At 39.6% G+C, this 27,466-nt stretch overlaps 1 protein-coding gene across 2 annotated transcripts in view; it reads right to left on the minus strand.

Annotated features, from left to right (window-relative positions):
• Positions 1–27,466, minus strand: part of LOC136871678 (rifampicin phosphotransferase) — a 210,305-nt gene that overhangs the window by 110,006 nt on the left and 72,833 nt on the right. For both annotated transcript variants that reach the window (XM_067145175.2, XM_067145176.2), the window contains exons 9-11: positions 15,907–16,034; positions 14,349–14,505; positions 9,791–9,971 (exon numbers count right to left, since the gene is read on the minus strand). In XM_067145175.2, coding sequence (XP_067001276.2) covers positions 9,791–9,971; positions 14,349–14,505; positions 15,907–16,034 — 466 coding nt within the window. The remainder of the gene's footprint in view (positions 1–9,790; positions 9,972–14,348; positions 14,506–15,906; positions 16,035–27,466) is intronic.

The following is a 27,466-nucleotide window of genomic DNA, read 5'->3' on the forward strand; positions in this document are numbered from 1 at the left end:
AAAAAATTCGTGAAATGTTCATTTGGAAAGGTATGGACGGTGAAATCCGTGAACTTGTAAAAGCTTGTAAATCTTGTTTGCTTAGTAAACCCACCATGTCCACCAAGGTAGGCCTTTTGTCTTCGCATCAAGCGTCGCGCCCCATGGAACGCCTGTATATCGATTATGTAGGACCCTTCCCCCAGTCAAAGGGTAATGCTAACAAGTTCATCTTTGTGTGCGTAGATGGCTTTACTAGATTTTCTTGGTTATTTCCGACTAAGCTGGCTACCGCTCAGTCCACCATTACTTGCCTAAATTCTATTTTTGCTTCTTTTGGTCCGTGCCAATACATTGTATCTGATAATGCTAAAGCTTTTACATCAAATCTGTTTCGTAAATTCTGTTTTGACTTGTCCATCTCTCATGTAACTACATCTGCTTATTACCCTCAACCATCTCTGGCTGAACGGGTTAACCGTAATCTCAGGTCCGCACTTATTGCCTATCATCATGAAGATCATTCTAGGTGGGACACGTCCCTGCATTGGTTAGCTTTTGCTTTGAATTCGGCGGTTCATGAATCACACAAATTTACTCCAGCTTCTTTGATGTTTAAGTTCGTTCCCAACACGCCGCTCTCTAACCTCTGGTCTCTGAATGACATTCTGCCCGAGACAATAGATCCGGACAACATTAAAGATCTTTGGAAGAAGGCTAAAGCCAATCTTAAAGTGTCTCATGAAAAGGTTAGGGAAAGGTATGATCGTGGACGGAGACCCACCACTTTGAAGGTAGGTGACCAGGTTATGGTCAAAAATTTTGTTCCCGCGGGCAAGCTTGCCCCCAGATTTCATGGGCCTTGTATCATTCTCGATTTTCTTACGCCGGTTACCTTATTGCTAAGTAATCCAGCCACCGAGAGGATATTTAGAGTTCACCTGTCCCAGGTGAAACCGGTGTAATTTCTGTGTTAACTTGCTTCATATTATTTTGAAAGGATATGAAGGTTATATTTTTTTGAGTTTCACTTTTAAGGCATTCTGCCCCTTCTGTAATATTTTGGTTTTAGATGTAAGCCTTGTGTAAAACCTGCCCCAACCCGTTAAACTGCCATCCTGTTCTAGCCACGGCCATTACCACGCTCCCGTCTCCTGCTCCACCTTACACTGTGGCTTCATTATAGTAAATGCCATGGATATCTACACGCCGCTGGCCCCTCAACCTCTCCACAAGCCTGTACCCTCAAAGAAGATGATAGTCCAACACAATTCTGCCGCCTAGCTTTAATGTTTCAGCGCCCCCGCAGCCGCGCAGCACCGGGCAGCGACTGGGGAGGGGGATGGGCCCCCTCCTCTCCAGCGAGGACGACATGTGAACGGCGAGCCGGAGCTCTCCTCCTGGCCAAGGCTGATGTGCGGCGCACGACCTGCTACATGCCCGCAGCCTGTATCTGTTCACCGCGGGCGCGGCGTACTTCAACACCTCTGCTCCCCTCATAGTGCGGGCGAGCGGTATCTCAGGGTACTTGAGGGGTCCGAGCGGCCTCCGTTGGACGCAAGCTGCAACGGCCGGTCTGGCCATCCGACTCAATCTACCTCAACTACATGGACAGTCACCATAAGCAATAACTACACTTGGGAATTCAACAACAATATTTGGTGGACATTGCAAAATTTTTCTTCACCTTTAAGTATTAAAAGTTTATCTTCAGAAATTCAAATTCTACAAACATAAAGACTTTCATTCACCTGCAACAACAACATTTTGAAACTGAATTAAGAAATCTTGTAAATGCTTCTGCTATCTATCTTCGTATCAACATCATTACTTGGACTTTGTTTCAAACTGATTTCATGTGTCACCCCTGGAGGAACTTTTGGGGGGGGAGGTCTGTACCGGGCGGTACACCTCTACACCGTTTATTTAAAAGTTGCGCCAGTTGAAACTCCTCTTCTGGAGGAAGGTTGAACTTTATCTATTCTATTAATTCTCTACCTTCTCAGAAGATGTCACCACGTGGAAAATTTTGAGTTTTTGAACTGTGTCACTTTTGATGTGTTTTGTTTCGCTTGAAGTAAGAAGTGTGAACTTTCTCTTCTAGAGGACACTACTGAAGATCAACAATAGCGCACCCTAGTGCGGAGTCAAAGAACTATTTTGTTGGAGAAATTTTTATTTCAAAAGTTTGTTTCTTGTTAAATTTCTTTCTGTTATTGTTTAAGTTGGCTGTATACCCCTCTTTTTCCCCTTGTTTTAGATTTATCCAATCCCGAATTTCTTTTAGTAATTTCTGACCAATCTGGTGTATCTTCCCCCAACTTGTATCTGTTGCGGGGTCCTATCCAATAAAAACATTGTGGGCGGGTGTTTTCATTCCCCTAACGCCTAGAAACTTCCGCGAGAGTATATAAACTGCTGATTTTAGGGTCTCCGGGCCACTTCTGTTCCATCTTTCAGTGTATTAAGTACATAGCAGGAGGCGGGAAGCGCCTCTTTCTTCTTCAGCCGTTCAACACCAGGTAATGGCCTATTAATAACTTCTTTTCTTGCTAGGTTGGCAGTTTAACACTCGCGGCGGGTTCGAAGCATTTCCATCATGTAACCTTTTCCTAAAATGTAATTACTCTTTTCATCTTTTTCTTGTAAAGCTACATATTGGGATAGAGAGTGCTAACCCTCTCGAGCTCCCACTCACATTTGTTTTGAGGTGAACTTATTTTCTCAAACTATTCTTCGTTTATGTAATGTAAAGTGTTCTTCTCTAAGTCACCTCTGTAGTATGGGATTAGCCCTTGCGTTAGCGGCCCAGAGCCAGATTAGGTTTTAAAAACAAAGTGTATTAGGAGTGCAAGATCGCCTCCTCTCAAATTGTTATTTTAGAGGTCATGTAATCAACCTTCTTTTCATGTAATAGACCTCCGTAGGTTGGGTATTTTACCCCTGTGAATACGTCCTTAGAAGGACAGCTTGAAGGTAGAGTTTGGTGTGGCCTTGTGATAGGCTTACAATTTTGAGAGCGGATCGCTCTTTGAAATTTGTTTCTGTATGCCTCGTGCAGGCTTTATGTGTAATGTTTGGAGCCAGTGCTCCTGGGCATGAATGGGGTTTTCTGCCCCTTGGCAAAATTTTTTTTTGGAGTAAGGCGGGGCTGATTGCCCAAGAGTTATGAAGTAAGGGCACTGAGCCCGAATCCAGTAATATTGTACCTACTTTTTTGCTACTCTGTACCTGTTATGATTGTTATCTCTTGTTTTTGAAAAGAAAATATAACCTAGTTAAATTTTAAATTAATTTTACATTGCACGTTAAATTCGTAGCTTGAAACCCATTCACACCCGCACCTTCTTTCACCTCTACCTACCACGGATATCTCCGTAACATTGCATTTAGTGCTCTCACCCAGGTGGCAGATTCCCTATCAATTGTTTTCCTAGCTTTTTCATAAATATTTTCAAAGAACTTGGAAATTTGTTGAACATTTCCCTTAATACCGGTGATTTATTCCAATCCCTTATTCCTTGTCCTATAAATGAATATTTGCCCCAAGTTGTCTCCTTCCACACACTCTATCTGACTCCCTGTTGGGAAAGGTCCACTGCTTGCTCTTCCATTGTTCTTCTCTGAACCATTTCTCTGGGCAAGTTCATGCCTCTACTCTCTGGTGCTTCTTCTACTCTTTGGTTGTCCACTACTTCCTTGGTTATCAACTAGTCTTGTTCCAGTCACTTTCCATTCCATCATTGCTCTAGGGGTTCTTATTATTTCCATCCTACCAATGTGGACAAATCACATCAGTCTACTGGTCTTAATTCTATTTTGTAACATTTCTTTCCCCCACCTTTCCTTGTCCCTGTATTTCTTATAGAGTGTGATTACTATTTGATGGCACAAACCTGTGCGAAGCCATGAGTTTGGAGGGAAGAGGCGGGGAAGGAAGGTAGTGGAGGTGGTAACTACTGCTGTGCTACTAGGAGCAAAATGAAGCCTCTGTCACATTAACATAGTCCAGCTGGCCTGCTGACAGCAGGAGAACCATGGACGAGGGCATTCAGTTACCAGGAGCTGATGTGAACATCACCATAGCAAGTAGCGAAATGAATATTCCTCCCCTCTCGCCCATACTGCATACAGATAGTAATCACACTCTACAGTCCTTCTTCACCTTTCTGAGTATACTTCTAAGAAACTTCATTTTCACATGCCAGGCTGAGTGGCTCAGACAGTTGAGGCACTGGTCTTCTGATACCAACTTCTTGGGTTCAATCCTGGCTCAGTCCGGTGTCAGACTCGTGTCAGTAGACTCATGTAAAAGAACTCCTGTGGGACTAAATTAGGGCACCTTGGCATCTCCGAAAACTGTAAAAGTAATTAGTGGGATGTAAAGCTATTATTATTATTATTATTATTATTATTATTATTATTATTAATGGATGAAGCTGTACGCATAAACCGGCTTCGGTGGTGGGGTCATGTGAGGCGAATGGAGGAGGATAGGTTACCTAGGAGAATAATGGACTCTGTTATGGAGGGTAAGAGAAGTAGAGGGAGACCAAGACGACGATGGTTAGACTCTGTTTCTAACGATTTAAAGATAAGAGGTATAGAACTAAATGAGCCCACAACACTAGTTGCAAATCGAGGATTGTGGCGACGTTTAGTAAATTCTCAGAGGCTTGCAGACTGAACGCTGAAAGGCATAACAGTCTATAATGATAATGTATGTATGTTATTATTATTATTATTATTATTATTATTATTATTATTATTATGAAGAAGAAGAAGAAGAAGGAGAAGAAGAAGCCAAATAATAATAATAATAATAATAATAATAATAATAATAATAATAATAATAATAATAATAATAATAATAATAATAATAATAATAAATTTGGGATGCTGTCAAGCCCTATCATGGATCCACGCATAATGGAAGAAATAGTACACACACTATTCCCTGATCATGCAGAGAGGATTGATGATGAGGCCGAGAAAGAACTAGTTAATGTACCACCTTTTACAACTGAAGAACTGATAACAGCTATTAATTCCCTTAGAAATAAGAAAGCCCCTGGACCAGATGGTATTCCAGCAGAAGTATTAAAGGTGGCAGTCGAATTATGTCCTCAACTGCTGTTGAGAATGTATAACCATTGTTTGAAAGCGGGAATTTTTAGCTTTCGTTGGAAGATAGCTAGACTGGTTCTGATCAGTAAAGGGAAAACTGGGGGTTACAGACCTCTATGTATGCTGGACACTGCTGGGAAAGGTTTAGAGAAGCTATTACAACCGAGAATACTAGCAGCAGTCCGATTAGCTGGCGACCTTTCTGACCAACAACATGGATTTCGCAGAGGTCACTCAACTCTAGATGCCGTGAAAGAAGTGGTGAAGACAGCAGAACGAGCTCAAATGGGTAATCATTACTCTAGAAAGCTGACGCTTCTTGTGACTCTAGATGTTAAAAATGCTTTCAACTCGGCAAGATGGAGTGATATTTTGGAAGCTCTAAAAGAAACTTTAAAACTACCAGAATATCTCATGTATATACTGCGAGACTATTTGAAAGACCGTACATTGTTATACGACACGGAAGATGGTCAGAGAAGAAAACGGCTCACAGCTGGTGCAGCGCAAGGCTCAATTCTCGGACCACACCTTTGGAATATCATGTATGATGGTTTGTTATGGCTGGAGATGCCAGAAGAAGTAAAACTTGTGGGTTATGCTGATGATGTGGCTGCTGTGATAGTAACTCGTAACCTAGAGCTGGCTCAATTTAAATTGAATCAGGTGATGCGACGTGTCAAAGAATGGATGATAAATCACAAGTTAGAACTCGCAGATCATAAAACGGAAATTATCCTCCTGACGAGGAAAAGGATTAATACTGTTGTACCAATGCAGATCGGGCAGATAGCCATCGAAACAACTAGGAGCACAAAATATCTTGGTGTAACGCTTAATACTAAGCTTACATATTGGGACCACATCCAACGGGTAACAGATAAGGCAGCAAAAACCATGACTGCACTTAGTAGACTCATGGGAAATATCAAGGGGCCGAAATCTAGTAAAAGGCGGCTTTTCATGTCGACTGTTCAATCGATACTGCTATAAGGTTCGGAAATTTGGGCTGAATCGTTAAAAATTGCGAAACATCGGAAAAGAATTGCGGCTGTACAACGGAGAGCAGCTTTACGAATTGCTTGTGCATATCGTACAGTATAAGAACCTGCGATTCTAGTAGTAGCAGCAGTAGCTCCTATTGACTTGTTGGCCTTCGAAAGACAAGAAATTTGGCTTACACAAGAAGAGCTAGGAGGGAAGAGGGCAAAGGCTTTGGCTCTTAGTCGCAGAATGCAACGATGGCAAACAAGATGGGAAGATGATTCTAGAGGGAAATGGACTAAAAGACTGATACCTTCTCTGGGCGTATGGGTTGGCCGAAATCATGGTGAGGTGAACTACTATCTCACACAGTTCTTGACAAGTCATGGATACTTCCGAAAATTTCTTCATAGACTAGGGCTACCAACTAGTCCGGCGTGCACATACTGCGGTGATATTGATGACGTATTACATACTTTCTTTGTGTGTGTTCATTGTCTGCCACAAAGAAGATGCTTAGAAGTTATGCAGGGAGAAATGACGCCAGAAGGGATCGTGTCAGTAATGCTATGAAGTCAAGAATCTTGGGACCAGGTGGCAGTTTACGTAGAAAATATTCTGCGTCAGAAGAAGAAGGACCTGGATGATTACGACAGACAGTAAAGCAGAAGAAGGAAGGTGAAGCACAAGATGCATTAAGCACGACATCCGTCCTGAAGTAATGCGAGAGCGGTTTCCGGGGCGGAGATAAACGTCGTGGGAAAAGGGAGTGTGGTTTTTAGTGGGTAAGAATCTCCACACACTTGTTGAGTGCGGACCCTCACAAGCGTCTTATGAAAGATTTTCCACACTCCCTCGCAAAAAACAAAAAATTATTATTATTATTATTATTATTATTATTATTATTATTATTATTATTATTATTATTATTATTATTATTATTATTATTATTATTATTATTATTATTATTATTATTATTATTATTATTATTATTATTATTCAATCCTCACCAAAAGATCAACTTGATGGACTTACAGTATTGATATGGAAAGATTACAATTGGATGAAAGCTGAATAATCAGAGAAGGGAAGGGCCAATAAGATAAAGATGAATACAGGTCAGGACACAGGACAAATGCAGAAGGATGGAAGGAGGTCACCAGGTTGATAAAAGCAATGGAAAGAAGAAATAGCATGTCAATGTGTGTATTATATTATGTGTTCCCATTCATGTTCCTATCTTTCTACAATTATCATTGTCATCATCATCATTCTATGCACCAGAGCCCTTCACAGACCCTTGATCTCATCCACCATAGATCTGCAGTAGATATATCTTGACTGTACCATTTTTGTTTCCAATTGCAGAATCCCCAGTTCCTAAGGTCTTCCTCCGCATCATCTAGCCTCCTCTTCTTTGGTTAGCCCATTGAGCAAGTTTTGCTGATTGCATGTAGAGAATTCTTTCAGGCATGCAGGAACTTCCATCTATTGCACATGCCCCAGCCACCTCAGCCTGTTCACCCTGATGGTAGTGGTGTTACATGGCCTGCTGTAATTGTTTGGATCTTTGAGGACTTCGTCCACCTAGTGGCCTTGATCGTTAAGGCATCAAGTCTATATGTTCTGACACTGTGGTCAACTGGTTCGAATCCTGTTGGTGGGATAAAAATTCACCTCAGAATGTTGGCTGAAAGGGTAGAAGAGGTGATATACAATTCCTAATCACTAAAGTGCATCCCAAAACCCTGGGTTTCACCCTCTCCCTAACTCATAATCATCATCATCATCATCATCATCATCATCAGCACACACATAACATGCAATCATCACATTGGACAGAGAAATGCCCCCATTCCATAATGATCATTGCCTGTGAAGCAATGAGTAACTAACTCCATGACTAAATAGGTGGACAGAAATAAAATAGAGATTACAATATATCCATCATCATGGTCAATGGATTGTTTCCAAGTGCTTGGGCATTAGAACATGCACCCTTTTCATCCTGGACTGTTCCAAAATCTTCTTCAGTATTTCTTCATTCCCATTTTATTTTTATTTTAGAATTTTCAATTCCTTACTACTGAATGAAGATCTCTAGCATTTCTGGAAGTTGAATTAGCAGCCTATCAAGCTCTGATCTCTTCTAACACCCTATATTATATAACTGCTGAGGTGTTTGCATTGTTGAGCTCTTTCATAGTTCGCCATATCTTGCTGTCTAACATAGGGTCATTCTTGCAGTTCATCATGTACAGTAGAACCTCGATTATACGTTCCCGGAAACTACGTTTTCCCATATTATTCGTTCAAATTACGTGGTCCCGCGAGCATCCTAATTAAATCACGTTGTAAACATCCTGCGTTATCCATTCCTCGAAGAAACTATTTCCCGGATCAACCGTCCAGAAATTTCAGTCCCATCTGCGCTTTGTAACATTTGTACAAAATGTATTGGCATTAATCTTATGTTGTCAATACGAGAGTATTGTTTATGAATAAACTTGTTGGTGAATAAAAACTTTCTAATGTGAGGTAGAATTTGAATGGTTCTTGTATGTTCTAAATTGGGCTTGTTGGTATATTTTTCTTTCTGCTGCGTAATTGTCTAGTGTTAATCCTAGCCTCTTGAGAACTACGATGCCAATACATTTTGTAGAAATGTTACTCCAGCAACATCAAGAACAAGTTAAATGTTCATGATATAGGCAATTATCAACTGTAGAAAATTGTTAATATAGTTAACGAAGTTTCAACGACAATCATTTAAGTCAAGCAACATTGAATCAATACAATTAGCCAGATCTCAAAAGGTTTTTAAAATAATTTTAAAGGATGTTCACCAGATGAGTTTCGCCAATAAAATGTTAGACTTAGATAGATTTTAGACAAATATGTTTTAACTTAAAGACATAATTTTATTGTTATATGACCTTTAAAATATTATAAGACTTGTCAATCAGGTTTACAAGCATAATTTAATCCAATAGAATAGATTCACGATCCTATATAACTTTAAGTAAATGATAATTGGCTGATGATGCTCACGAAAAAGGAGCGAAACATGTACCATATTAACAACTTAATAAATATGTAAGTTTTTATTATGTTATTATTGTATTGAATAGGTGGTATTTAACAAAATTATAAGAATTTGAATCACAAGTAGATCTTCAATACGGACAAAAAATGAAATTTATAACCTGCAATGTGTGGTGTGTTATGAGCTGTCAGTGGGGAGTTGGTGTGGTATGACTTAAGTAGAAGAACAAGCTTGAGTGGAGCTTTCAAAAGTAGGAAAGATCAAAATATGAAGATAAAGTTGGAATTCAAGAGGACAGATTGGGGTAAATATTCATTTACAAGGACGAGGAGTAAGGGATTGGGATAAATTATCAAAGGAAATGTTCGATAAATTTCCAAGTTCTTTGAAAATATTTAAGAAAGAGAGAATCTGCCACCTGGGGTGACAGCCCTAAATGCAGTTCATTGATGAGTGATTGATAAATAGCATCTATAATTGATTTATGAGAATGATTTTAAATGGTGCAAATACCCTGAAGTATTTATTATTCCAGTGTACTTACTTAGCATGCTTAACTAGGTTCCATTTTCATTGCATATCATTTATACATTTATGTTTTAGTATAGAGTGCATAACAAACTATGTAATGGCCGTTCATACAGAACAAAGTACCTTTGGATCACAGAGAGAATCAATCAGTGCTAAGGATGCTCCTTTGCCACCGACAACTGAACTGTTCTGACATTCTCTATTCATAAAGGAGACCACTAGATGACTGGTTTCAACATCAACTTCAGGCTCCATTAGATGATGAACATATGGTGGTAGAGGGATGGGACAGACGCCATTATACCTACAACAACATGATGTTATAATAATAAATACAAAAATACAAAAATTCAAAAACACATTAATTAAAAATTTATCCCACTGATGTTGTCTTTGAATTGTAATTTATGATCTGCTACCAATTTGTTTGTACTCGTAGATGTCAGTAAGAAAAATCTCATCAGTTATCTTTAAGAATATAGCAGTGTCTAACAAAGTAGATTTGTGCAGGCCTTGCAGTCCCTAATTTGTTAAGAACTTACTATTTTGGCTTCATTTCTCTAGGAAGTAATTACATCAGGAAGACTGGGAAAAAGCTGTGGCTGTAAAATACAAAACCATAACAGAATAACTATGCCACAAAATAAAAATATACTATATGCTTTTGGAAGGGGATGCTTGGCCGAGGTGGTAAAGGCGTCCTCCGTTCGCCCGGAAGGACGTGGGTTCGAATCCTCGTCAGGAAGTCGTAAAATTTAAGAAACGAGATTTCCACTTCCGAAGGTGCATATGGCCCTGAGGTTCACTCAGCCTACACCGAAAATGCATACCAGGTTAATTCCCGGGGGGCAAAGGTGGCCAGGCGTAGAGCTAACCACTGTACCCCATCACGTGCCGAGGTTAACAATGGTGGAAGCCTTTACCTTTCACTCCTCCAAGGGCCTTCATGTCCTGTACAGAGGTGACTTTGCTTTGCTTTATATGCTTTTGGAGAGAGAAAGAGAGAGAGAGAGAGTGAGTGAGTGTGTTTGTGTTTTTCATATTTTCTGGCTGGGTTTTTCCAGCTATGGTAATGGAGTAGAATATATGCTGAGTGTTGAACAGTGGTAAATAATCTGACTCCCTAAGGGCCCAACAGAAAAACGGATGGAGGAAGAATATTTACTATTCAGTTCCCAACAGTTGTGGGGGAAGAGCAGGACACACCAGATGTACTGGCTGTGAAGGCGCATCTCAACTTTTTTGAGACTGTGACAATCTGTTGCAGTCCCAGTCTTCAATCCTGCATGTGTGTTGCAGGATTTGGCATTGAGAACATAGTGTGTGGGTCTCTTTACAGCAAGTTGAGACCCACCTTGAACAAATTCACACCAGCAGCACTTTTTTCTGCTATCTTCCTTCACTCTCTGCAGTCCGACTGCAACGTGTTAAGGAGAGTAGGAGTGGGCAGCTGACGATGATGGTGGGGATTAAAAAAAACCCTCTCATATGTTAGTGGAGGCATGCTTGTCACACTGCGTAGTTGGTCTTTTGTGAGAAATAGGACTACAGCTTGTTTATACTGGAAAGCAGATTCTCTTTACCCTCTTTAGTTTGTATGTTTTTCTCTTTCAATTTCCTCTCAATATTAGTAAGCATGAAACTGGTGGAGGTAGTCTTCCACTCTAGTTTGTTCCTTTCCATTACTCATATTGACGTCCGACTCATTGGCTGAATGTCCCCAACATCCCTGCAACTCTGTTTTAGTCTTGTATTCTTAGTCTTTTACCACCTGTATTCATCTTTATTTTATATAACTTTGCTTTTTCTGTGTTTATCTGACTTTCCTCTTATATATTTATTGAACGTATCAACGACTTCCTGCAATTACGGGTTGCCACAACCATAACCAAAATGTATCAGGATACAGAAATGTTTACCTTACAGAAATATATAGGTAGTATTGTTTTTAAATTATGAAGGTCCGAACATGTGGTATCTCAGGATGTTTACAGATCCACATATGGTGGTAGTAACTATACTACCAATGTTATTCATAGGCAGTTCAAATTTTTTCTAAAATTCCATGAACAAGGTATGTATAGTGCCACAAGCACCAACTATTAGGTCATTAATATCTATTTCCTTCAGCTGGTACTCGTTTTTGTAGAACAGTAGGGTGGGCTTGAAAATGTTCTGTTTCTCAAACTGGACTTCAGTAGACTGGCCAACACGATGCTCAAATCGGACAGTGGGATCAATAATGAAGTCTTTCTTGTCATTATCTTTAAAGGCAGTTATGTCAATTTGTCTTGTACTCCCTGTGATAGACAAACGGTGGACTTCTGCATATACACAGAAGTTTTTACCACAGAGTTCTTCTGCAATCAGTGATCTTATCTTATGATGATGTGAGTCTCTCAGTACTTTGACGTAGGTACAAGAACCCAGAACATGAGCCAGTGTTTATTTCTCTCTGGCGCATCTGCGACAGAGGTTTCCGTCCTTAGTTCTGTCTGAACAGTTCATACTGCAGAAACGTTTCATGTCATCTTGATTCCCTTCTGCCTAATCCAGTTGTTGGCTGGAGTGTACTCTATAAAGAACTATACACCAATACCCATCTGAGGCAAAGAGCACCAAATTGTCATTTCATTTATCTGGCCTCTTTTTAACTTTACACTTTCCACATGAAGATTAAAGGTCTGTTCAGGGTCCCATCCATAAGTTGATGTCCACCCTACTGATGAAGCTGAAAAGCACAGATGAGCTTGTTGTAGGGCTTAGAAAAAATTGGCTATAGAAGAACTGGAATTAGTCAAGCCCATCTATATGAGTGGAGGAGTGCAAGATGATGTAGAGGTTGTGCTTGTCCTTTTCTGTTTTCATCTTTGTCAACAATGCCTCTTCTTTCTGTTGTTCTCTATTCTTACACTGAGCTATCATTGTGTTTATTCTGGGATGGATATAGTGGCTTTAAGTCACACCGACACAGGTAGGTCTTATGGCGATGATGGGATAGGAAAGGGCTAGCAGTTAGAAGGATGCGGCCATGGCCTAAATTAAGGTACAGCCCCAGCATTTGCTTGGTGTGAAAATGGGAAACCACCTTCAGGGCTGCCGACAGTGGGATTCAAACACACTATCTCCTGGATGCAAGCTCACTGCTGCGCACCCCTAACTGCATGGCCAACCTGCCCGGTGTGTTTATTCTAAAAGGTGTTCCTATCTTTCTATACTTTACCATAATGATCAAGATGGCATTGGATTTATTTTGCCTCTCTTTGAGAGATATGGTTTGTTTTTAACATGAATTCCGGCCCCGTGGTGTAGGGGAAGCGTGCCTGCCTCTTATCCGGAGGCCCCGGGTTCTATTCCCGGCGAGGTCATGGATTTTTACCTGGACCTGAGAACTGGTTCGAGGTCCACTCAGCCTACGTGATTAGAATTGAGGAGCTAACTGACAGTGAGATAGTGGCTCCGGTCTTGAAAGCCAAGAATAACGGCCGAGAGGATTTGTCGTGCTGACCACATGACACCTCGTAATTTGCAGGCCTGCGGGCTGAGCAGCGGTCGCTTGGTAGGCCAAGGCCCTTCAAGGGCTGTAGTGCTGTTGGGTTTGGTTTGTTTTGGTTTGGTTCGGTTCGGTTCGGTTCGGTTCGGTTCGGTTCGGTTCGGTTTTTTAACATGGATATATATGTTTTGGGCTCGCGGCCTATCTGGAATTAGTGTCTTCAGTTTACCATACACAATTTTGCATGGACAAAAAACTGCCACTGTAGTAACCAAGCGGCCAGTGTTCATATCTATTTACACTACGTCTTTGCCATCTTTTTCCTCACATTATTACCTTGTCCCAGAACTCTGCTTTATACATACAATAGGTATAAATGGCACCATGTTTTAAATAAGTTTCCACTGTCTTTGACTAGCATTTCATCTAGGTCACAGTAAAGCCTGTACATATGGTAACGTCAACAAGAGCAGCAGTATTTTTCTCATAATACATATCTTGCGAATATTTATGGCCAGAAAATGGTGTCCTAAATCAGCAATCATTTTGTTGGATGTAGATCTTGATAGGTGAGGGCTACCTTGTGACATGGCATGAGAATGGTTTTTTTTTTTTTTGCTAGTGGCTTTACATCGCACCGACACAGACAGGTCTTATGGCGACAATGGGATATTAAAGGGCTAGGAGTGGGAAGGAAGCGGCTGTGGTCTTAATTAAGGTACAGCCCCAGCATTTACCTGGTGCAAAAATGAGAAACCACAGAAAACCATCTTCAGGGCTGCCGACAGTGGGATTCGAACCCACTATCTCCCGGATGCAACCTCACAGATGCGCGCCCCTAACCGCATGGCCACCTCAACTGGTGAGAATGTTTCCTGGATCAGCTGCCATACTGTTGGACGTAGATCATGATTTCTTTATTGATTTATTGGAAATCTTCATCTCCTCTGTGGGTGGAGTGAAAGGATACTCTATCTGTAGCCCCTTCATGTCGTAAGAGGCTACTAAGAAGGGAACAACCAATGAATCCGTACTCAGTCTCTCATCTTCCAAGCATCGTCGCCATAAGACCTATCTATGACAGTGCGACGCAAAGCAAATTGAAAAAAAAAAGAATCTAAGCCCAAAACCATACCCATGATTCTAAGCTTTTCAAGTAGCAGAGACATATATCTTTTGGTTTCTTACCTGTACCAGAACTCACATACCCCAACTGCCTGGTCGGAATTAATGCTGCACTGAAATGGCTCCAGATAGGTTACGCTGGTCCAGGGATGACCACCAAATAACACAGCATTGTTCCTTGTGGTACTGCTAATGCAGGCAACATATTCCTTGCTTCCAGCTAAAATATTACAAATAAAATAAGAAAATTAAATAGATATAATTCTTCAGTGTTGACATTCATTAAGTAGTGATGATAACAGCTATGATATGAACAGACTGCACTACAGCTTTTGATGGGAAAACAATGGTGCACTTTCAACCATTTTTTGGAAGCAGCTATTCTCAGCAACACATTTTCTAATCAGAAACACTGATATCTTGTGTGCACTGCTAACATTGCAGTAACCGAGTATCATCCAACAGACCCTGGCCAATACCATTTCCAAGGTATAATTCAGGGAAGAGATATAAGGTGCTTTTGAAATCAGAACAGAAGTCCATGGGTTCTCATCTCTGCTCTTCAATTGTCTACATTAGAAAGTGTGTTGTGCAAAGAGATGAGTAATGAAGGGGTCAAGAATGGGGTCAGAAGCATGAACCTGATACAATGTTCATAATAAACATTGACTCCATGCCCAGAGAGTTAGAGTTAGAGGAGGAGAAAATAAAATGAACTGAAAAGCTTAAGTACCTAGGTGAATGGATTAAACCCAAAATCTCTGAGAAAGAAGCCTTTGCATCCCAGATCAGCAAGATGGAAATGGCTTACCAACTAGCCAGAGACATCGACAATAAAAGATCTATATCCTTCAGTGCTAAGCTCAGACATTACTCCACAGTCCTCCAACAAAAGGCATTATATGCAGGTGGAGGTCTTGTAAGGAATGAGAAAAGTCTGATAGAGAAACCGGAAATCAAAGGCAAAGATCTTGAGGAAAGACCTTTGCCCTCTCAAAGAAAGTGGGGAGTCAAGAACACATAATCATAGATTATACAAACATGGAGAAAAGATCACTGATGCAATTCAGAAGAAGGAGGCTTGCCTTTTAGGTTACTTGACTCTAATGAGCACAGGGAGGTTAACCAACTGGATTTGACCTATTTTCTAGTTAAGAAAACCAAGGGGACCTGGTTCACTAAAGTGGAGAAGGATTTGCAACAAGTGAGAATCACACTTGAAGATATTCAAGAATAGAACCCCCTTAGAGAAACTTTAATTACACTGGGGCTTCCACAAAAAACTAAAATAATTAAAGACAGGAAATATGTATGTGAGAGCACTGGGCAAAAGTTGAAGAACATGCAGTCAAAAACAGTTGGCTGAAACAAGATGATGATGATGATGATGATGATGATGATGATGATGATGATGATGATGATGATGATGATGATGATGATGATATTCTTTCTCTGGGTGTCAACATCTGTACTTGTAAATCTGTAATTCACATAGATATACAGTCTGGATGCTGAAATGCACAACAGTCTATAATGAGGATGTATGTACATATGTAATTCAGAACAGTGTATATTAACGACGTTTTGTGCTAATTTCGATGGAAAATTTTAAATATCTTACCTGAAAATCTTACTACGAAGTGTTTTGGAATACATTTAGGGTGTTCTGCCAAGTTTGGAAGAGAGAGGTCACACCAGTTAACCAAAGCTTGTTTTCCATTGGCCTCTTGAACATGGCCAAAAGTAGCTCTAAAAATGAGAAATAATATGTGTACGAGAACAGAAAATTTAATATGAATTAAGCTCCATCACTGTTTGTAAAAGAGAGTGAGGAAGAACAATCATAAGCATATTCATGTACAGTCATAAACATTTGTATCAGAACAATTTACCCAGGTGAAGAATATGCAAAAAATCATATCATCTTAGGGAAAATATTTATTAATAAAACAAGTTGTGAATTTCAAAATGTACTATTAAAAGATTTTAGGTAGAGTCTTTGCAAATGGTTGTTGGTCAGTCCTGTGTATTTCTTTAATAAGTGTTTAGCTGACTGGTCTGACCTGGTCTGTCCGGTTCCATGGCTAAATGGTTAGCGTGCTGGCCTTTGGTCACAGGGGTCCTGGGTTTGATTCCTGGCAGGGTCGGGAATTTTAACTATAATTGGTTGACTACCCTGGCATGAGGACTGGGTGTATGTGTCGTTTTCATCATCATTTCATCCTCATTACGACGCACAGGTCGCCTACGGGTGTCAAATCAAAAGACCTGCACCTGGCGATCCAAAGTCCTCGGACACATCCCGGCACTAAAAGCCATACACCATTTCATTTCACCTTAAATAATTGCATTATTGTCTATTGAACCACATTTTACAGTATAAGACATGGTTATTAAAGATGGTTTATGTAGCCAATGTAGTCAGATGTAGTCAGTGACTACTGCATGGTTTTTATCAGCTTTGTTTTGTTTCTTATTGCTTTTTTTTTTTTTTTTTATCTTCCAAATGAATACTATTACGTGCTTCTGTTTATCTGAGAATAACTTACTGAGCATATATGGATGATAGTATTCATCGTATACCTCAGTAATGATTTGTGTAGGCCTACTGTTAGCAATAGCACATCTTGCCACTACGATATTATACTCAAATTGTAGTCAGAGAGACTGAATAATAATGTTATAGATTTTGCTTCTCATTATCTACTTTTATGGTTTTCAGAAACACCAAGGAGCCGGAATTTTGGCCTGCAGGAGTTATTTAACCTCAATGATATTTAACTCTAGTGAAATCGTCTAAATTTTCCCTTTTATTCCAGACATTCTTGAAATATTCATCGGAGAGAACTATGTTAAGTTTTGCTTGAGACGTGAAACATTTATTCTGTTCTGGCTCAAACTTGTCTTAATTCTTGTTTGTCAGTTTAAGCTTATACTCACTTCATTCAGAAAAGGACTACAGACCCAGGATCGAACATTGGTACCAGCTTTAGTATGTCATCTATAATTCCAAGAGGATCACTTCAGTCAAGGTGGGATTCATCACCAACTACAAACATGATGCACTAAACATGTAAGCTTCGCCAGCATCGAAGGAAGGACATGAAGAGCAAGGAACTTAGTAGACCACAGACAGGAATCGAGTTTCATTGCGAAATATGAGTACACTTTTATAAATATTATCCGTCCATCTATTTAGAAAATTTAACAATCTTCTTCAGTAGAATTGTAGTTCTATTAGTTATAGTAGTTTTGAAATATTTTCTTACTTCATTCTTTCCCAGGTACAGGTAGATTTGAGAGTGAACATGTGTGTGTATTGGGTTCTATTATATCAGAAGTACATTAGTTTGTCTTCTGAAATGTTAACACCCCAGTGTAACCTCTAAAAATAAGAATTTAATAATTGATTACCCTCCTGGATAAATGAGAATTTAAAGAATCATTTCTGAATTTCATGAAACATTGTGGGATAAATTCTAGGTTGTGCTTCATTCACTGCATTGCCATGTGATATTGCAAATTGTGTCATCTTCTAGAAATGTTTATTTCAGACGTCTATAGTAGATTTAAAATTCAATGAGAATAATAATAAAATAATTGGAAATTGGGTTAAATGGAGGCATAAAGGTCATGAGTGATACATGAAATTAGATTTGCTTATGTGGAATGAGAGAAGTTGTGCTCAGCTGTAGATGTATTTACCTGGAAAATGGTATGCCTGTGGGCAAATGTATAATTTTTGGAAGCATTAGTAATTGGATAGTTATAAAAGAAATGAAATGGAGATGGATCAGACACACTTTGAGAAAAGGCCCACAACATATTCCAAAGCAGGCGCTGGAATGGAACCCTCAAGGAGCAAGGCGGAGAGGTAGACCAAGGATGACCTGACACAAGACCACTGAAGCAGAGGTGACAGCAATTGGGTACTCCTGGAATAACATCACGAAGATGGCAACGAGCAGAGTCAGATGGAGAGCTGTAACATGTGCCCTATGCTTCACACCGGAGTGAAAGGAATTAAGTCAAGTAAGTAAGTAATGGGATACAATGCATTCTAATGAAAGTGGAGCATGTTTTGAAAGATTTTTCAGCATTTGATTAATAATAATAAAAAAATTCTAGACACTCAATGACCACGAGGTAGAGTGAGTCAATTTTAACCCAAGTGTTATGTATATTTACTGTTTCTACCCAGTCTTCTGAATAATAAAATGATTTTGGAATATATCGTCATTGTAATGTTAGAGTAAGATTTGATTAAATGATAATTCATATTCAGTCAATGTCATATGTCAGGTGCTGGAAGTATAGAATTCAATAGAAGGTCATCAGTCGATGCAATCCAACCTTCTTTTCCCCATAAAAGTCATGAATAAAAATAAAGCCTAGGATTCGAATATAACTTTGTAAATAAATTTTGAGTACCCTGAGTGCATGGAATGAATGTGATCATAGTTAGAAATATTTTCAGTGTCATTTATTTGAAATGTGGTTCCTAATCTGACCTCTTGTTCATCACGGTGGGCCAGATTATTCCAGCGTTGTCAGTGGGTTTTTTCTTCTTTTATTGTGGATTGTTGTGTAAGTCTTAAGGCAAAGATTAGTGACATAATTAATCCAGTTATAAAATGAATTAGTTTGAACTGAATAAGATCAATCAATTTTATAAAAATGAACAAGTACCAGTAAACGAAATTATTACAATGTAAAAATATAATTAACATTTTCTAAGGCTTATTTAAAGCCATAGTCAACTCTAAATATTCAGATATTAATTTTGTGAAGGATATTTATGACTCAAATATTAATTCAAATTGGTAAGTAAAACTTGTGTCAGTTGAGAGACTCTCTTCATTCAGGCAACGCAGTTTGCAAAATTTATTCAGAGGTTTACAGTCTAAATGCCGATATTGTGTCAAATATATTTTAATTTAAGAGTTTCCATGAAGCCTACTAATAGTATTCATAAGAATATAGCATTGTCGATTGAAGTTGCCTACTTTTTCCAGTTTGTAGGGTGAAAGTTCCTGAGTAATCATCGACGATAAAGACTTGTGTTTCTCTGTAATATAGTGTACAAATTAGGTTTGGGGACAGCATGGTCTTCAACATGTGCACAAAGTTGGACATTTAATTTTTTTTGCAGAGTAATATAGCTGGTATTAGGTTTAAAGATATCACAATGATAATTTATGGATAACTTATTAGGACAGATGAATTATCCACGGATAAGAAGGAATTCTCCCATTTATTTAATTTTGCGCAGCTATAATATAAGGTTATTTTTTATAATTTATTCTTTTGCAGAATATTTCAGATATGTCATTGTCAGCAAAAACCCAGCAATATTAATTTATAAAAGATACATTTATTTTTGAAATTGTAAGAGACAATTTTTTAAAATTTTGATTTTATTTGTGCATATCTTAAAATAAGTGTCAAGCCTGTTTTTTTTTTTTTTGTATTGTCATCAACACTTGTCCTTTCAATGCCTCTAAAATTGGGACAGCTAGCAAATGAACGGTCCACCTTGGGATCTCTCGTATGCTCGCTGAGTTAGACCAGGTAAATAGGGGGGCAATAGATAGATAGATATATAGACAGATGTGTTCACCAGATTTCTTGTTTGTGTCAACAAGATTGCCACTATATGATTTAGAGTTTACGAACTTGAAAAATTAATTGACAAAGGCCGGCATTGAATCCAAACATGAATTATTCACACAGGTTATGAACATGTAGAGTGTGAGAGGCATGCAGAACAGTGAGTACCAAGAACAGTAGAGAACACCATCCTACTCCATAAAACGAACAGAGGAAGACCGGAAAGACAATGGCAGCCTTGGTATTTTGTGGTTTCAAGGCTTCAAGCACAGAAGTAAAATGATCGACAGTACCACCTGCAATTGAAGGATTGTGGAAGAAAATGTGGCGAATTCTTTTAACGGTGATCCAATACAATCCCACCACAGAGAAAACGATGAATGCGATATAAGTGTTTTCACACTTGCTACATGGTCACACGGCCAGACGCGCACAATCTTTTCCCATGTAATTAAAGTGCTGGTTTGTTCTGTTCTCAATTAGAATTAATGCTACAGCGAGTATCAGGTATACACTACAGTAAAAGATTTTCATTTATGACCCATCAACTCCACTAAGTCTTGCAGAAGAAGTCTTCGTAAGAAATATCTTGGCTTCACTGCATGTCTCTTGAAGAATATCAAATACAATAGTAAGAGGAACGAGTTCATTTGGGTATAAAATGAATTTTAGGTCATTGCTAAATAAAATGAAAAATTATTATAAAATTGTCTTGAAAATTATCTACACAAATCTTTACCTCAATGAAGCAACAAAGAATATATGCTCATTATCGAATAGAATAATCGTTTTCCACTCCCATAGTACTACCCTCACTGTCCTCGAAAGCCTTGGTTCGATTTCTTGTTCTGTCGGAGATTAAAGATTGTCATGAGGGCTGGCATGAGATTAAAAAGGAGCACGCAGTGTACCTGAATAAAGCTGCACCACCTTGGAGAATGCAACGAAACAATATACTATATTAGAACAGTTTATGAATTACAAGGTGTGAGATTCCAAAGAACAATTGGAATTTTGGATTTTGAACTGGTTCTCTTGCCCTTTCTTTGCCTAAAAGTTCAAGGGAGATTGTAAATACACAGTAGAATAAATATATAATGTTTATTGCTGTTTAATTTCGAAGACAGTATACAGTGGTGAATTCAATGGCCATCTGGCATGTGATTTATATGCAGTTCAAAGTTTCGCATGCATGTGCCAACAGGACGCAGTTTTCAAAACTCATTCAGAGGTTTATAGTCTAAATGTCGCTGTTGTGTCAAATATATTTTAACTTAAGAGTTTCCAGGAAGCCTAATAATAGTAATAAGAAGAAGAATATAGCGCTGTTGATGAAGTCATGTACTTTTTCCAGTTTGTAGGGTGAAAGTACCTGAGTAATCACAGTTATTAATCAGTGGGGACTAGAGCTGGAAGCAATTCTTACTGAACTAGCAAAGCTAATATTACCATTGAGTAGAACAGGTGACACCGTGCATGCAGAAAGCACGCACGTGTTAGGCAATTAACTAGATCGGTGGTATTCAAAGTGGGGTACGTGGAGTCATCTCAAGGGGTATGCAAATGTATCGTAGCTTCTAACTGTTTTTGATGAGCAGTTCAGAAAAGAGTTGATCCAGCTCACTTTCAATGAAATCATTTTCTGATTTAGTGCTTTTGTCCGAACTATTAATTCTAAATTATGTGTCAGCTCATACCTCCCATTACTAGGTGTGTAAAAATGCTTATTTATGCTGCATTGCTTTACTTTATTTTTATTTTTTGTTTCGAAAGCCACTCATTCACTTCAATTTTTCTTCAGTAGCACTGTAGGCTATATAATACAATAGTAACTGTTGCATTAATAATTATACTCGTGTGTGTGTGTATATATATATATATATATCGTTACTAGGCAATGAAACCCTCATAATTCCACTCATGAGAAAACCATGTTTCTCCATCTGTCTTGTGAAGGCTTGCCGCATTGCCTGAGAAGAGAACAGAAGACTCCAATGGTCAAATAATGGCACTAAAAATTACACGAACAGTTCTCTGGCCATTGCTCACCACTCACTTGTGGGCCTCTTCTGTAAACTTTACTCTGGAGTTACAAGGCTTCCTTTACCCAGCGACGATATGATATACAATACTTTATTGTTATTATTGGGGAACAGGATGGTGTAGCGGCTTAGTTACTTGCCTGTTATCCCAGTGACCATAGTTTTATTCCCAGTGTTACTGGGGTGGAATTTTCAGTCCGTCCTGTCCTGTAGCATATTCAACACCATCAAAATGAAAAACCTTGAAAAAATAACTGTCTTATTAGTGTCAACAACTATGAAATGTGTCAACAAATTAATTTCTTTAAAAAATAATGTCTGACTCCTTGGCTGAATGGTCTTCGTACTACCCTTTGGTTCAGAGGATCCCGGGTTCGATTCCTGGCCGGGTCAAGGATTTTAATCTCTTCTAATTAATTCTTCTGTCTCAGGGACTGGGGGTCTGTGCCTGTCTCAACATTTTCCTCTTCATATCCAGTCAACACACCACACTAACAACCACCACAGAATCACGCAATAACGATTACATCCCACCATATCGGGTTGGCATCAGAAAGGGCATCTGACCGTAAAACAGCACCAAATCCATATTTGCAACACAGCTCACACCTGTGACTCCACAAGTATGGGAAAAGCAATGGAAGAAGAAGATATTAAAAATAACCTGACAAATGACGAAATATTTCATCTTTTAACAGATTGAAATGAACATTTCTAACGTCCCTTCTTCCAAACTACAGGCTGAAATTGAGTTACAATGGAATATGACACTTGTACGTGCAATAAGCAGCAGAAGTCATTCGGGACAATTTCAATACACAGGTATGTGAGAATCTTCAGTAACAATGTTGTTGATAAATTTCAGTCATATTTATTTTGTAAATGTCCCAGATGACAGATTTTTCCCCATAAAGAAAAAAAAATGGACACCCTAGGAAGTATGAGTGAGAGGATTGATCTACACATAAGCGGTAAGTGTGGAGATCTTGAACTACATGGTTCATTCACTGTGTACTTCAATTTCACCAATAAGCCTCTGTGCACAACACAGAATAACATCATTCTGAGAGGACAACGAATGCAGTGGCACACAGTGATACTCAGCTGATGACAGAGCAGAATGCAGTGATCCTATCTGTAGTACCAGGTGATTGAGTGCACAGCTAGGACTGTGAACAGAGCAGAATGCAATGATCCTATCTGTAGTACCAGGTGATCGAGTGCACAGCTAGGACTGTGAACAGAGCAGAATGCAGTGATCCTATCTGTAGTACCAGGTGATCGAGTGCACAGCTAGGACTGTGAACAGAGCAGAATGCAGTGATCCTATCTGTAGTACCAGGTGATCGAGTGCACAGCTAGGACTGTGAACAGAGCAGAATGCAGTGATCCTATCTGTAGTACCAGGTGATCGAGTGCACAGCTAGGACTGTGAACAGAGCAGAATGCAGTGATCCTATCTGTAGTACCAGGTGATTGAGTGCATAGCTAGGACTGTGAACACAGCAGCATATGGTGATCCTATCTGTAGTACCAGGTGGTTGATTGCACAGCTAGGACTGTGAACACAGCAGCATATGTGATCCTATCTGTAGAACCAGATGATTGAGTGCATAGCTAGGACTGTGAACAGAGCAGAATGCAGTGATCCTATCTGTAGAACCAGATGATTGAGTGCATAGCTAGGACTGGGAACAGAGCAGCACATGATGAGCCTATCTGTAGTACCAGGTGATTGAGTGTATAGCAAGGACTGGGAACAAAGCACACGGAGGTACTATCTGTAGAACCAGGTGATTGAGTGTATAGCAAGGACTGGCAACAAAGTAGCACACGGAGGTACATTCTGTAGAACCAGGTGAATGAGTGTATAGCAAGGACTGGGAACAGAGCTGCACGTGCTGATCTTATCTGTAGTACCAGGCAATTGAGTACATAGCTAGGACTGGGAATAGATCAGAACATGATGAACCTATCTGTGGTACCAGGTAATTGAATGCATAGCTAGGACTGGGAACAGAGCAGCACATGGTGATCCTATCAGTAGAACTAGGTGATTGAGGACTGGGAACAAAGCAACACATGGTGATCCAATCTCCAGTACCAGGTGATGGAGTGGATAGCTATGACTGTGAACAGAGCAGCACATGGTGATCCAATCCCTAGTACCAGGTGATGACGTGGATAGCTATGACTGTGAACAGAGCAGCACATGGTGATCCAATATCTAGTACCAGGTGATTGAGTGCATAGCTAGGACTGGGAACAGAGCAGCACGTGGAGGTCCTATCTGTAGTACCAGGTGATTGAGTGCATAGCTAAGACTGGGAACAGAGAAGCACATGATGATCCTATCTGTAGTACTAGATGATAGAGTGCATAGCTAGGACTGGGAACAGAGCAGCACATGATGATCCAATCTGTAGTACCAGGTGATTAAGTGCATAGCTAGTTCTGGGAACAGAGCAGCACATAATGATCCTATTAGTAGTACCAGGTGATTAAGGACTGGGAACAGAGCAGCACGTGGTGATCTTATCTGTAGTACCAGGTAACTGAGTACATAGCAAGGACTGGGAACAGAGCAGCACATGGTGATCTTATCTGTAGTACCAGGTGATTGAGTGCATGGCAAGGACTGGAAACAGAGGAGCATGTGATGATCCCATCTGTAGTACCAGGTGACTTAGTGTATAGCTAGGACTGGGAACAGAGCAGCACGTGGTGCTCCTATCTGTAATACCAGGTAATTGAGTGCATAGCTAGGACTGGGAACAGAGCAGCACGTGGTGATCTTATCTGTAGTACCAGGTGATTGAGTGCATAGCTAAGACTGTGAACATATCATCACATGGTGATCCTATCAGTTGTACAAGGTGACTGAGTGCATTGCTGGGACTGGGAACATAGCAGCACATGATAATCCTATCTGTAGTACCAGGTGACTGGGAACAGAGCAGCACGTGGTGATCCTATCTGTAGTACCAGGTGACTGAGTGCATTGCTAGGACTGGGAACATAGCAGTATGTGGTGATCCTATCTGTAGTACCAGGTGATTGAGTGCATAGCCAGGACTGGGAACAAAGCAGCATGTGGTGATCCCATCTGTAGTACCAGGTGATTGAGGACTGGGAACAGAGCAGCACTTTGTGATCCTATCTGTAGTACCAGGTGATTGAGGACTGATTGGAAGGTGATTGTTGCCACAAGGACGTCCAGAGCCTGGTCTTCTTGTGAGCGTACCTTCTCGTGTCCACTTCGGCCAGCATGCGTGCACACTGGAGATGTTCCTGCCACGCTGTTCTGTAACAGCGCGGAAGGATAAACCATCTTCACGCAGCCCTATTATACAGCCTCGTTCAACCGCAGTGAGCTGTTGATACTGGCCTCTTCATCATCATAAGGTCATTCTTGACCCACTCACACTCACTCCGTCCAATCTCACAGTAACTAACGCTCTCACACAGTACAGCCCATATTTAAAGCAAATCTGACATGCAACATCATGGGTTGTTACTAGCACCACGCTAGTGAAATTTGCGAGAAATTTGAATCAATGTCATCTTTAAGATGTATAAACATACCTACCAATGTTCATTAATCTAGCACAACCCCTTCTTGGTGTTTGGGTATTTATTTCCACCAGGGTATTTTGTGATCAAATGAATGATTCTAATGCTAACTATGTATTTGTACTACTTATTGGAACTATAGTAGAGAAATCAGTTCAGAAACTTTATCCTTTCTAGAAGCAGAAAATGTCACCACAACAAGCCAAGCTATAGTAAAAACAATTATTAACTTTAAATATCAATTTTTCAAATGTAAAAATAATTTGTACAGGCAGTGCCACTTGCATGTTGAAATGTGTTAAAACTAGTAGTGTACTAATAGGAGATAGTTTTATTGGTTTCACATGTTAATGTCATAACTTTTTAGAAATATGAAAAATCTTTATTGTGTTATTTCAGGTGGGAAAAGTGTTTTTAGAAATCAAATCATGGTATAAAAGATTTGTTGTGGAATACTATCTTAACCTCACACCAGAATTGTTTCCTCTTTTGAAACTATTAGAAGGAAAGTTTTGATTGTGAATGAGCATTGACAAGAACTGCCGCAGTTGGAAAAGAACATGAGTTGGACGAGGAAAGTCGGGCATAGCCAGACTCAAGCTAGCCTCCTCTTACATTAGGGAGGGGCAATGTGGATGTATCTCATCTTTGTCAGTACGTTTCTAGTTCTTATCTGCTGAATTCTGTAACATGAACCAAAGTCTCTGTTCGACGTTGTCCTGTTTGGCTGGCCTGTTTACATCATCTGAAATGGTGTCCTCAAAAACATCGCAAGCGCCATGATGTGTGGTGATTCTTAACCTCCCAGTTCATAACGAGCAGGTCAGTGTACTGAAATAGTCGAGGCAGTTGATGACTACAGGCAAGAATATACAACAACATCAATAACGATAAGAAGAGGAAGAAGAAGAAGAAGTTCCATGGAAGGAAAATATTACAAGAAATTCTACTACTTAAGTATTTCCAGTGCTTAACACTACGGCTTACAATACTATAGGTTGGGCTTACTACTAGCTTAACATATTTATAACTGGGCGAGTTGGCCATGCGGTTAGGGGCGCGCAGCTGTGAGCTTGCATCCGGGAGATAGTGGGTTCGAACCCCACTGTCAGCAGCCCTGAAAATCGTTTTCCGTGGTTTTTCATTTTCACACCAGGCAAATGCTGGGGCTGTACTTTAATTAAGGCCGTGGTCACTTCCTTCCCACTCCTACGCCTTTCCTATCCCATCGTCGCCATAAGTCCTATCTGTGTCGGTACAACATAAAGCAAAATTGTAAAAAAAAATTCTTGTGAACTGGACTGCTTCAACTTACTTATACCAGGCTCCTTTGTTTCATCTTTCCTCTCTGACAGCTCTTGATCAATTGCTGCTCCGTTCTCACCTCATTTTCCCACTCTTTATGAACTTCCCAATTTATTCTAAACCATCACTTCCGGAGATTAGATCACTATTTCTTTCTTAAGCAAACAAATAAGGCTATAGATGTTATGATCATAGCCATGGGACCTCCAGTTTTACATGATGTCTGAACTACTGCAATGTGATTTTCCACTACAAATATTTTATATGAATTGGTTAGAATTCAAACCATGACCATACTGGTGAGAAACTAGTAATAATACCACCTGACTATACTTAAAAGCAGGATCAGAAGTTTAAGATTTCAGGAATGCTATTAAGTCAGACTTGGACTTCTCAGAGGTTAAAAATATGGAGAAACATATATTTGATTATTATTCTCCAACATGTGTATGGATGGTGAGCAATTTGTAAAGCAATATACTGTTATTCTAACAGATATTTTGTAAATGGATTATTCATAATATGCTAGTTTCTTTTGTTTACCTTTTCAAAGTAAGCAATATAGAAAGTGAATTATAATAAGAGCACAGTACTGATTTGATCTTGACCTCTGTTTCTACTGGTTGACATTTTGCTTCCACCAGAGAAAAT

This window comes from Anabrus simplex, chromosome 4 (assembly GCF_040414725.1).
Source record: "Anabrus simplex isolate iqAnaSimp1 chromosome 4, ASM4041472v1, whole genome shotgun sequence".
In the NCBI taxonomy this organism is placed as follows: Eukaryota; Metazoa; Arthropoda; class Insecta; order Orthoptera; family Tettigoniidae; genus Anabrus; species Anabrus simplex.